This window comes from Podarcis pityusensis (genome assembly GCF_964106645.2).
Source record: "Podarcis pityusensis genome assembly, chromosome: 6".
Lineage (NCBI taxonomy): Eukaryota > Metazoa > Chordata > Lepidosauria > Squamata > Lacertidae > Podarcis > Podarcis pityusensis.
In genome coordinates, this window is record NC_138030.1 from 30,390,320 (window position 1) to 30,403,869 (window position 13,550).

Here is a 13,550-nt window from a genome sequence, read left to right on the forward strand (position 1 = left end):
TCCATTATGTTTTCCATTCAATTTAAGGGACAACTTTTCTGCCATTGCTATCTGCCATGACCATCATTTCAAGCATCCTACACCAAGGATAAATCTGGAGCCAACTCTTTAACATCACTACCTCTGGTCCTGGGTGCTGTACACCACAAGACAGGAGAATCTGCTCTTTCACAGTCCTATGCATGTTGAAAGGCCCCATAAATTCCAGAAAGAAAACCAGCACAAAGCAAACTACAAGGTAGGTAATGACTTACTCTGGTGGCTGAGAATCTGCACTTAGTCAAGTACATCTAAAACCTCATGCCCCTCACTTCAGTTGTTTCCTTCCAACAGCAAGTATCCTTCTGATTTCAACACCATATGCTCCTGGAAATCTTCACTAACTCCACAGGCAAGTAAATAGACAAGTAAAGAAAATGGAGGCAAATGCCCTTTCTGTTTGGGAAGCTCTAAGCACAATTCAGCTCACTCCACAGAATCACTTTTGCTGTCCTGTGTCTTCCCTGGAGCTGCCCTTGAGTAAACCATCACTCCCTTCATGCTGCAAATACTCTCCGAGCAAGCTCCCTGTTGAATTCACAAATCACTGATTTAACAGAACATCTCCTTCAGCATCCTTTATCTCTTCTTTGCGTCTCCAGCTTTTCTTGACCCATAATCTTATTGGGTCTGTTAAGAAGCAAATTGATCATCGTGCTCCTCTCAGCAAAAGCAGTGCTAGCTACAGAGACAGAGCTGCAGTTCCTATTTAAGGCTCGGTCTGAGGGTGGTAGCTGCTGAAGCAACATCTGAGCTCTGCTCATATGAAGTATTCAGCCTGAGCATGGAGCTGTCCAGGGTACCTTTGACTCAGGTAAGGTCAGCAATTGCAAGAGTAGAGGGAAAAGTTGAGAGGTGAGCATTCTCTTCATACCAGTTGTATCTTGGATGCATGGCCAGATGGTAGGGTCTTGTCATTTTTAAAGGAGGAGATACACGCACAGCACATCCCCCTATATTTCACTATACTGAATAATCAATTCTATACTATATAGATTCCTACCTCTCTCCAGCACAAGCAGGGCCAGGCACAAGATCAGTACAGACCATGCTATCCATGAGGGTAAGGGGTCATGTAGTATTAAAAAACAAGGCATTTGCATTTTGGACATACACAGTTTGGCAAATTCCCACACTTCTGGTTTTGTGCACAAACTGCTATCAAGATGTATCCTTTGGGACTCACATTGTAAGGAATGTATGATTAAAAAATGAGCTCTCCAACTAAATAGGAGGAACATTACTGGAACAGCAACTGGCCATATACCTGAAGAGTCACACACAGAATCCCAATGATAGCAGTCATTCTTTCTCAAGACAGAGCCTCCCATGCCCATAAAGGTGAGAAGCCCAAGCCTACCTGGCTGTCAGCTGATTCAGCAGACTCCTCAGGGCTCTGCCCAGACAGTGAAAGGAGGCTTTGATCCAGCTCAAGGCTGTCCACTGAAGTGTCATTTTTCCTTTTCCCTTTTTTTTTCTTCTCAACAGGAGTTGGTCCTTGCTCCGTGCTGCAGATATAAATGAGTAGTGTCAGAGGAATATGAAATCGCAGGTACATTTTGAAGGACATCAGCTTGGTGTAATAATTTGCTTGGTGTAATAATTTGTGTTTCTGCCCAAAATGCCTCCCTAAAATGTGTCTCCCTTTGTGCCACTATTCCTTTGAGAGTACTTGGTCGTTTTCAGTCAGGATCAAAAGGGTCACGCACAAAACCATGCCTTTGGATGGTTCTCTTCCAATGGCAGTTATGTTCTTCCCAAAAACCACATCTGAATCAAGCCATGTTTTGGTTTAGCATTACATGCACGCCTGTTCAGTGTCAAATTAAACAGAACCCTTCTCTGGGCTTCCAAACAATTTTAAAAAACAAATGGGGGTGGGGAAGTAGGGCTAGGAGAGGTTGATGATGTCACATGGCAGTTGGGTACTCTTTGGACAAAGAGAGTCAGGGCTGAACAAGAGCTGTGTTAATTGAATTACAAACTGACTGGTCTTGCTGGAGGAAACAGGTTACACTTTCTCCCTTTCCAGGAACAAGTAAGCAAAAGATGTTTGCAAAATCTTTTCAACATGAAAAGGAGAAAAATATTATAGCAAGCAAATACAGAGACATTTCACTGCACAGCATTTTCTTTAACGTCTTGTTTATGAAAAGGCAGCCTCAAAAGTGCCTGCGTTAAAAAAGAAAAGTGGGCAGCTAGAGTAAGTCGTTCAGTAAATCATCCATTCCATGTATCCAAAATGCACATGATGTCAATACCTTTATTAGGTCAACTGAAATGTCACAAAATAATGGCAAGCTTTTCAGTTCCCCACACCTCTTCATCAGGCTAGGTAGTAAAAATTGCGAAGCGGGTTTCGTTATCAGAGCGGATATTCCCTCTAACTGCTAAGATAAAGCTACCCAATTTTGTTTCTGTTGATTTTTTTTAAACCTAGCATACCAACTAAAATTGATCTCTACCTCTGATAATATTATAACTGCTTAGTTTTCTCTTTATTCCTGTTCTCCACCTGCCAAGGTAACTGTGTGCTTCACCTAAGGGCAGAGACAGAACTGGGTAACAGCTAGCAGTTGCAGTTCCAGAGATGGGGAATTAAGCATCATATTTTCTCCTTCCTAGTAGACCTTAGTGCAACGTGAAACCTGCACAACTCATACAAGAGCCTCATACAATATACAATGCAGACCTTCAAATAATTGGGGGGTGGGGAGGAGCACACCATGATAGCAGGAATACAATGAATAACCTTTATTTGCTGGAGTTTTGGAAATTTGGTTCCAGCAAACACTCAAAGTTTTAAGAATCTGATGAGGGCCTGTTCCAGCTGCTAGGACCATTAGAGATTCAGCCAGTGGCCAAAAGGAGCAGAATTCTTTGGTTTTGCTCCTTTCTTGTGCCTTGTTTTTCTCTGCTACAGCTTAACCCAGCCCTTTCCAGTTGTTTTCATGCATCGGATGGTGTTCAAGGTGGCTAACAATACAAATGCAATAAAATACAACAAAAACATTAAAATACAAAACAAAGTCAGGTAAAACAGCAAGAAAAACAACCACTTCAAAACAATTTAAACATATTTACAATAGTTGGCTTATGAGTGCAGGTCCTGTCTAAATAAAAATCTTCTTGCCTACCAACAGAAGGTCACTAAGAGATGGGAATAGCCAGACCTCCCTGTGGCAATCACACAGGGTCCCCGGACGTTTCACCGTCTATTGATCCCTGTGCCACCACTTTATTTCTCGCTGCCACCACCCAGGCCCTACCTGGTACAATACTGAGTCCAGTCAGGGTTAAATTGGAACATAAACTTTTGTTTATTTATTGCAGTTTAACAAGCATGTGGTTTCATAAACAGTATCGGTCAATTACAATCATGGGGTCTTACAGGACCTATCTCAGGATACCCTAAACCGGAGGAAAAGCCTGCGCCCATGCACCCAGCGTCTCCAACAAGCAGGGATCAAATACCGATGGGGCTTCCCCTTCCGCCTCATTATAACAACCAATACAACACAACACACGGCTACCAACATACCTGAGGCCCTGCAACTACTAAAGAACCTTGAACTCGACCTCCCACCGGAATGGCAACCGACAAACCCACCAAGTGACAGCCCCAACCACGAGGAAACAACAGCAAACAACTGGACAACGGTACAGAAGAAAAAGAAACAACAGAAGCGGCACAACAACGCAAACCAATACAGGCAAGCATCATGCTCAGAACCGTCCCGCCGGCCATACGACACAAGAAACCAGACCAAGATTAACCAAACCAATTCATCGCAGATGGACAACCCTACAACAACAACAACAACAACAACAACAACAACAACAACCCCAGCTGAATGAAGCAACCAGGAAAAAACCACAAACTGAAGGACTGGTGATTTCCCCCCCCTTCCCCCTCTCCCCCCCCCAAAACATAGATTTAGTTAACACCATCAACATCCCCCCCAGCCCCGCACCCCCACAGTAATCCCCACCCCAACACCAGTCCAGACGACCTCAACCACATTCCCCATCACCCACACCTTCAACACCCCCATACTCCATACTAGGGAAAAACAACTCCTCCAACCTGAATAACACAACCCACAATCAGGCTAAAATCTGATACCCAACCAGCACTATGGTGGCACCAGAGTGTACCAGCACCCACATCCCCACCCCAACGCACCAACAATGTTGCTCATAACATTGGCAACATTGCTTATGAACCTTATACCTGACAGCGACGTTACAAAGTCACTTCACACTGTCTCACTGATCACCCCCTATCGCAAACAACAGGGGGGATGGCCTGTCCTTGAACACGGCCTTCCACACCAGCTGAGACCTAGGACCAACTGGCTAAATGCCAGATGGCCTAAAATACCCCAAACAAACACCTATATGACTATAGGAAACTCTCTACAACTTACCCCCTACTCTTTAACCCAAATCTTACTCTAATCCCATTAGCCCCCCACCCACCATACCCTAGGTCAGCGCAACCCCACTGGTTCTTTAAACAACACGAAGAGAGAGACACAAGACAACCCGAACGGGTTGGCAGGGAATCGCCCCACATAATAGATAAGCAAGATGGCTAACCTAAAAGCAATTACATTAAAGGTGAGGGGGCTGGGAAACCCCATCAAAAGAAAACGCATCACCTCATACATAAACACCATGAAACCACACATCACCTTCCTACAAGAAATACACAACCCACCCAAAGGCAGCAAACTCCTGAGCGACCCCCGCTTCAGTCAACAGTGGGTCGCACGAGGCTCAGGGAAAGCTCGTGGTGTAGCCATAATACTCAGTAGAGACCTGAACTTCACTGCCACAACAGTCCTCAAGGACAAAAAAGGCAGATTCATTTTCGCTAAAGGGACACTAGATGGCAAAATCAAACTAACAATCGGCTCCATATATGCCCCAAACACGAAACAATTAGAATTCTTCCAGAAGACACTAAACAAATTCCTCTCCTTCTCTGAAGGGGAAGCAATCCTAGGAGGGGACCTCAATCTAAATATGAAAGGTATATCCCTGAAAGATATCCACCCCACAACCCCATGGGCAACCTTCCTCCGAAGGAAACCCCCAACAACCAGGAACTCTTACAAATTACTAAAAATGCTAAAAAACAGGGGTCTCTACAACATTTGGGGTGAGCAAAACCCGGGAGACATCAGCCATACATTCCAATCGGGATGCCATGATACAGTGTCCAGACTGGACAGCATTCTACTCACACAGGGTCTGATCCCCTCAGTAGAATCAACAAACATAGGTAACATTAAAATCACAGACCACGCCCCAGTAGAAGTCATTGTTAAAATAGGAGAAGGAACACAAACCACCCCATCATGGTCCTTCAGTCCCATCCTAACTACAAACAAACAAATTAGAGAGAGTCTCACAAAAACCCTCCAAAACTACTTCAAAGAAAACGATGTAAACAATATAACAACCCCCCTCCTATGGGACGCAATGAAAGCGGTCACCAGAGGAGCTTGCATAAAAGAGAAAACATTCCTTAAAAAACAAACCTCCTCAAAAATTAGCAAAATAGAACAAGACATCACAGCCCTCTCATCACGCTACAAACAAACAGGATCCAAAAAACTCCTCAAACTTATAGAACAAAAAAGGAGAGAACTAGACTCCCTAGAAATTAACAAAACAATGATCAACATTCTATACTCTAAACGTTTCTACGAATATGGAGGGAAAAACTCCAGATTACTAGCAAATAGATGTAGGAAAAAAGCACTCAAAACAAGAATACACTGCATCACCAAAAAAGACAGCAACATAACATTCTCCCCCGAAGAAATAACCTCAGAATTTGCAGAATTCTACTCCAACCTATACACCTCCCATAACCCACCAGAGAAGGAAATCAGAACATTTCTAGCAGGACTGACCATGCCTACCCTAACTGATGAGGAACAGGAATTCATGGACAGCCCTATCACCCCAGAGGAAATAGATGCGGTCCTCAAAAACCTGAAACCACACAAAGCCCCAGGCCCAGACGGCTTCACAGCAGAATTCTATAAGAAATTCAAAGAACCCTTGATGCCCTACATGACCCGCCTATTCAACGACATCATAAAAGGGGGCCCCATCTCCAAAACCTGGACCCACTCCAAAATAGTCTCCATCCCAAACCACTAAAAGACAGCCTCAAAGTAGAATCATACCGCCCAATCTCATTAATAAACCAAGACTACAAGATATTCACATCAATCTTGGCCAACCGCCTAAAAATCCTCCTACACAAGTTAATAGCCCCAGACCAGACTGGCTTTGTCCCTGGTCGCAATATAACAGACCCCATCAGGAAACTACTGAACCTGATCGAACACAGCAAGGCAACCAAACTCCCATTGACAATTATGTCCCTAGACATCCTCAAAGCCTTTGATTGCTTGGAGTGGAAATACATACTAGCAGTACTAACTAACATGAAATTTGGCCCCAACTTCCTACAAATCCTCAAACAAATATACTCCCAAGCCTCAGCAAAATGCAGAACTAACAATATGGATTCTAACACTATAGCTATCCAAAGAGGCACGAAACAAGGATGCCCACTGTCTCCCTTCTTATTTATCCTGGCTCTGGAACCCCTAGCAATCCGCATCTGAGCAGCCACAGACATCAAGGGAGTGGAAATAAAAGGCAGAACCTATAAATTAGGGCTCTTTGCAGATGACCTAATGGTCACAACACCAGACCCCATAAGCACAGCAACCTCCCTAATCAGAGAACTCAACACATTTGCAATGGTGTCGGGCCTACAGGTAAATTTTACAAAGTCAGAAGCTATGTGCTTCAACACCCCTCCTCACACCCAAAAAGAACTCACGAAGGTCACCAAAATAAAACTTTGCCACACCAAGTTCAGATACCTAGGGGTACAAATAACCAGAAACCTCAATAAATTGTACCTCCACAACTACAAGCCCCTGTGGCGACAAATTAACAAAGACCTAAAGAGATGGAATAACATGAACTTCACTCTCTCAGACAAAATAGCCATGATCAAAATGATCACACTCCCAAAACTAACCTACCTATTCCAAACCCTCCCAATCTGGATCCCCTCAACCCAACTTCGCAGTTGGCAGAGAAAACTACACTCTTTCATCTTCTCACATAAAAAACCAAGAATAAGCCCCAAATACCTGCACCTCCCCACCTCAGAAGGAGGATGGGGAATCCCCAACATAGAAGCATATTACAATGCCAACCAAATACGCCATATAATCCCATATATACTAGAAGATGAGACAAAACAATGGGTGCACCTAGAGAGGGACACAATTGAAAACACCTGCACCACAACATACCCACTCCTCCCAAACAAACTAAAGAAAATTCCCACAACACTTAACAGGTACACACAGACCATGCTCAAAGCATGGAAAACACAAATAGGCAAACTATCCCCAACCCCATCCCCACTAATCCCCCTGGCGTACCACCCATTATTCCACCATGCAGCACAAAACCTCAAGATAAAAACCTGGCGAACCAAAGGCTTATATCGCCTAATAGACTTTTATAAAAATAACAAACCCTTGTCAACACAAGAAATACAAGACAAACTAGAAGACACCCAAATGCCCTGGTTAACACAACACCAACTTCATGCCCTCTTAAAGTAAAATCAGCAGCAACTAGGCCCCTGACAACCTTCGAAAACCTCCTCCTAACAACAAAGGGAAACGGTAAAGGGACAGTATCCGCAATATACAAAATACTACTCCAAAATCCCGCAAATCCCCTAGACGCAATCAAAAAACAATGGGAGAATGACATAGGCTATGAGATTAACCCCACTCAACGGACCATAATGTGGTCTAAACCCCCCTTTAAATCCATATCAACGAAAAGAAAAGAACTCACACTGAAACTCACCTACAGGTGGTACCTAACACCAAGGAAACTAGCGCTAATACACCCAGGAACCTCACCAAAATGCTGGAGAGGGTGCACCTCCACAGGCACATACCTCCACATGTGGTGGGAGTGTCCCAAAATCCAACTATTCTGGACAACAGCCATACAAGAAATATGTAAAATAACTAAGCAAGTAATAGACATCACCCCAGAATTGGCCCTACTAAACATCTTCCAAGACAACAATGCCCATTTACACCACAAAGAACTCATAACCCACCTGCTCTCAGCAGCCAGAAACACCATAACCAGACACTGGAGAGACCTGTCAGAAGTAAGCATGGACCAATGGTACCAAATAGTATGGGAAACAGCCCTACTAGAAAAATTAACCAATAAACTGAAACTGACACGGGGACAAACAGAAGAAGACGCCTTCACCCCGGTATGGCTCCCCTTTATCACATACACAGCCCAACAGGACAATGACAATAATCCACCAACAGCATACAAATCAATATGGCTAACCTGATCCAAAACACCCACCCACCTCACTCACACACGAAAACAAAGATCACCACAGCCAATCACAAGCAAACAATCACACCCTAGGCCAACCCCAACCTCTCTCACCACCAAAGGAACACAAGTGAACAACACAAGCAACGCTGACACCAAACTCTACATACATTAAACATAATAGAAACACCGCCACCCGACCCCACCCCTATCCATCTTCCCTCTCTCCACCCCCCTTTCTTTTTTCTTTTTCTTTTTTCTTCTCCCCCTAATGCCTCAACAAATGAAACGGATTTGTAAAAATGTTACATGGAGAAAAAAAAATACGAGGCACTACACTTCTGTAAAACAAGAAAATCCTTAATAAAATATATTTAAAAAAAAAAAATTACAATCATGGGGTGCCTATCCAGACCTATAACTTCCGCTACCTGCTCTCACTCACTAAACCACCTCTCAGCTGTTTACTTGTCTTCCTAGCCCCTAACTATTCCTGACTCAGCTTATTTTGTTACACTAACTCAACCTACCCACAAACTCTATCCCAATTCACTCCCACTCCAACCAACCACCCAACTCCCAACGAATTCCTCCCTCCCAGAGCTGGTTTTATAGTCCCTCTGACTCCACCCCCCTGGGTTCTGATTGGGTAACCTGTTTAATTATTTCACCTCCAGCACTCTCATATGTTAACGGCACACTCCCTTGGCAAGGACTTCTACAGCAGCCATCAAGAAGGTCCTCTCTTAAGTTCCACCAAATGTGGTTCAGATGTTAGCAGGACTGACAGAAGGACCTCTCCTTGAGAATCTTAAAACCTGGACAGCATCATATAGAAAAACATAACCTTTCAGACAGCCTAGTTCCAAGATGTGTAAGGCTTTGTAGGCAACAGCTAACACTTTGAATTGTGCCCAGGAATGGACTGGTAGCCAGTGAGACTGTTGTAAATGGGGGGGGGGGGGAGTAGCCACCATAACTGGCCCCATCAATTTATGCCTCCACCAGCTGCAAACCAGACAATGCACAATCAGGCACAGTTCAAGCCAAATTCCCTATGATATTTCTCAAATTAAAAGTTGACAAATCTCAAACACATAACTTTTTTAAACATAACCCAAAACACAGCTGAGTTTCATGTTCAGGGTTTAATGTCCTTTCTCTATCAATGATGCTTACTTCCAGTGCACTGGTCTCAGCAAAGCACTCAGAGGCACCAGGCAAATACCAGATCAGTTTCACATATCTGGTACAGTGGTGCCTCGCAAGACGAAATTAATTCGTTCCGCGATTTTTTTCGTCTTGCGATTTTTTTCGTCTTGCGAAGCACGGTGTTGGGAAAGTTTTGGAAAAGCTTCAAAAATCACCAAAGTCTTCAAAAACCTCAAAAAAGGGGGGTGCTTGGGAGGGAGGGAGAGGCGGGCGCGGGGCGTGGGGGGAGGCGGGGCGGAGGTTGCTGCCTGAGCCCCCGGGATCAGTTCGGCTCGCCTTGCTCCGACCCTTTGCACTACAGTCAGCGCCGTCTTGCTGCTGCTGCTGCTGTCGCCGCAGTAGTCAAAACTCCTACTGGCCTAAAAGTTGTCTGGTGCAAAATCCCTTCTGCAGCAGCAGCCCAAAAGAAAGCGAGAGCGCCAGCCAGCCAGCCGCCCGCCACGGGCAGGAGGGAGGGAGGGAGCGTCGGCGACAGTGGATGCCTATTGCCCCTGTTGCTGCTGCAGCCGGCCAGCCAGCCAGAAGCGCGCGAGCAGAGAGTGGTGCATCCAGCCCGTTGGAGAGGAGAGCGGGGGCGCGTCCCCAGTGGCTCCCGAGCTGACCTTGCCTGGCCCGGCGCCTTCCGCGCTGCCAAACGGCGACTCACCTGCTGCCTGCGCTGCGCCGGGACTAACTCGAGCGGGGCGAGGAGAACACACACTCGCGCACACACACAGAGAGAGGCAAACTTGCCGCAGCCGTCGATGTCGCGGGGTTGGAAAGCGTGGAGATGCAGGTAGGGGGCGCCCCTCGCAGGGCGAGCGCCGGAGGGCCCGGGCAGGCGCTCTTGTCACCGCCGGGGCACTGGGGGGGGGGAGAAGGAAGGAGCCCCATCCGAAGAGCCCCGGAGCCTGGCCTCCCTAACTGGGAGTTGTGGGGAGGGAAGTGTGCGCGCCTTGCTATTTTTCGCCAAAACAAAGCTCCCTCTCCCTCAGAACCCACCTTCACGTGTTCTTGCCCCTACGGAGACGCACACCGCGTGCTATGAGTTGCTCCTCGAAGTCAAGTCGCAACTGTATTAACGGTTTTAAGAAAAAGGAAACAAACTTGCAAGACGTTTCCGTCTTGCGAAGCAAGCCCATAGGGGAAATCGTCTTGCGAAGCAACTCAAAAACGGAAAACCCTTTCGTCTTGCGAGTTTTCCGTCTTGCGAGGCATTCGTCTTGCGAGGTACCACTGTACCAGCATATACAAATCAAGAGAGTTGTACCAATTTACCAGGTCGAGCAGGGAGGGGTGTGTGGACAGGAATAAGACATCCACAGGGACCACAGAAATCACATTTCAAGTGTATTAGTCCTTACTCAGGGCTGTTTTCATCTAGTTTATTTTTGCTTTTGCCACTCCTTTAATAAGAAATGGTTTGCTTTGGTTTATCTTTCTTTGTCTATTTTAAAATCATGTTTCCGCTGAACCTTCCTGCCCCTGTTTCATGGGAAATTGCTGTTAGCTGGAGGTTGTGCAAAAAAATAATTCTTGCCAACAGCTTTTTCAGGCAGTTGCGACGCAACCACATGCCTGTGAATGAACCAGAAACTCTGGAAATGCACTGATGCTGTAGCTTCTGCTTCAGTAGCAAGTCCCCAGACATTGATTTTGCAGTCACAATTAACAACGGTTCCATTCATGAATGCTGGAGCTAACTGTGATTAGAAATAATTTAGAGGAGATTATTCCACGATTACCAGCCGCTTAGAGAATTTGCAGCAATTGCTCCATTTGCATGCATGTTTTACACTGTCACTTCAGAAGGAATGCTTCCCTCCTATCTTCTTTTTAAAATGTCTTGTGACAGGACCAATGGACTTGAATCCTTATTGAGAATCTAAGTAGCAAGCAAGTTGCTCCTAGCCGTGGCTCAAGTCCACAAATTATGAAGAGCGACATAATATGTGGCAGACACAAGTGTAATTGACTGAAACCCACTCCCTGGTGAATTTAACATTCTAAAACTCTTCTCCTTTTTGCACTCCTCTCCCACTGTTACCCCACCTGGGTGGACATTTCTCTCATTTTAAAACCACTTTAAAATTGATCGCTAAAGTCAATCTTATGGCACCTGGTAAAAGTAATTTTTCCCCCTACACTTTTGAGGTCCTTAACAAGAATTCCACAGGACAAATAGGGACAAGGTAGGCCCAAAGATGCAGCACCTTGGAGAGTTCCCAGAGCCTGCAAACTGAAGCCTTTCATTCTTCCAGGACCAGATCACAACCTCCCAGGCTCTGCCCCTTCCTAAAGCGATGTTTTTGAGTCCTTTGGCCTCAAGCCTAGCACACCTTAATTCCCTCCAGAATGAGTGACATGGAGACACATAGTGTCTCTGGTGAGGATGAGGACAGGTCCTTTGGGAGGGTGCAGGCCCAGAGGTTGTTGACTGGAGGTCTTAATTCAGGGGTCTCTAGCTCACGGTATCCAAGTTCAGTAGGTTCTAGCTAAGGAATAGCCATTATGCTGGTGTCTGGATATTTATCTCCTCCAGTGCTGCTGATCTGACTGCCCACTTCTCAGTCCAGCTGTTCAGGGTGGGGTACATGATAGTTCTTGTGGTCTCTTAGCCAGAAGGCTTATGTAAGGTCAGGCTGGCTTAGCTTCAGCCATAAAACTGCACCATCCCAGTGCCACACTGAGGTGCGATAACAAGCATGATTTCACAAAAACCAATTTTTCTTTTTAAGCATGATGAAATCCACACAGAATTCTCTATCTAATGTGTCATGCTCCTGACCACTAAAGAACAGCAAGTCAAATCTTCAGCCCAGGTGGCAAATGAACGTTGAACACTTTCACAGGTTTCGAGTGAACACAAAAATAATCACATGCTGGGATAATTAGTCCGCTTTCAGATTAGCCTGGTGCTTGTCCTTTGTTTACCTGCACAAGACCAACCATAACCCCAGGGAAAGCATGGATTGCTGGGGAGTGGAGACTTCACCCCTGGATTCTTAAAGCAAGTGACTCTGTGAAAGCTTTTAGCCAAATCAAAGGGAGAGAGAGCAACAAAGGCAGGAGACATTACCTACGCCTATCTTCAATTAAGGACACTCTCAAGGGAGATCAGCCCTTCTCTCCTGACCAGCTTGTAATTAAAGAAATTAGTTCAGGCAGCAACACAAAGAACCCTAAGACATGCACCCTCGTTTATTACGGTCCAGCACTACAACAGACATAGAAAAATAATCACATGTCATTTTGAGGAAAATGGGCTGTATTCTAGGATACCCATGTCACCTGATAGCTTAAGGAGGGAAATGGGTTCTGTTTCTGACTCTGTCACTGATGAACTAGGACTTGCGATTCCCCCCACCCTCTCCTATTCCCACATTCAGTTCCGCTTTGCCCCCCAACAAGGATGAATAAAGCTACCAAGAGGTCAAAATTCTTGCCTCATTTATACTTGGGGATTTTTCTGTAGAAGACTCCCACCAAAGACAGATTACAATTAAGCCACTCCTATTTATTGCAACCATTTACTTACTTTTCTTCTCAAACCAAAGTACATGACGGGGGAGGGGGAGTATGTGACATCAAAGGAAAAAAAGAAGGGGGAAACTGCCCAACCTCAAACACCAAGTATTACTACAGGAGGCAGTCAGAACTTGAGATATAGGTCCCCATTTCATGCAGTCAGAGAGGCACAGGGGCTGTTTCCAAGTAGTGTGAGCCCATTTAGGTTTAGGCTGTGTGTGAATTATCACTTTTAACTACATGATTATCCTTTCCTGCCTCCCAAAGGACTCCAGGGTGATGAATACAGATAACAAAACAATTAAAATATCTGAAAACAATTCCAAGACAAATGCAGACACTACAATATGGGCAAGGCCAAT

General features: G+C 45.2%; 1 protein-coding gene across 3 annotated transcripts in view; it reads right to left on the reverse strand.

The window, feature by feature from the left end:
• The window catches only part of CHD6 (chromodomain helicase DNA binding protein 6), a 72,153-nt gene that overhangs the window by 42,248 nt on the left and 16,355 nt on the right, over nt 1–13,550 (reverse strand). For all 3 annotated transcript variants that reach the window (XM_081010363.1, XM_081010362.1, XM_081010361.1), the window contains exon 3: nt 1,400–1,547. In XM_081010363.1, coding sequence (XP_080866489.1) covers nt 1,400–1,547 — 148 coding nt within the window. The remainder of the gene's footprint in view (nt 1–1,399; nt 1,548–13,550) is intronic.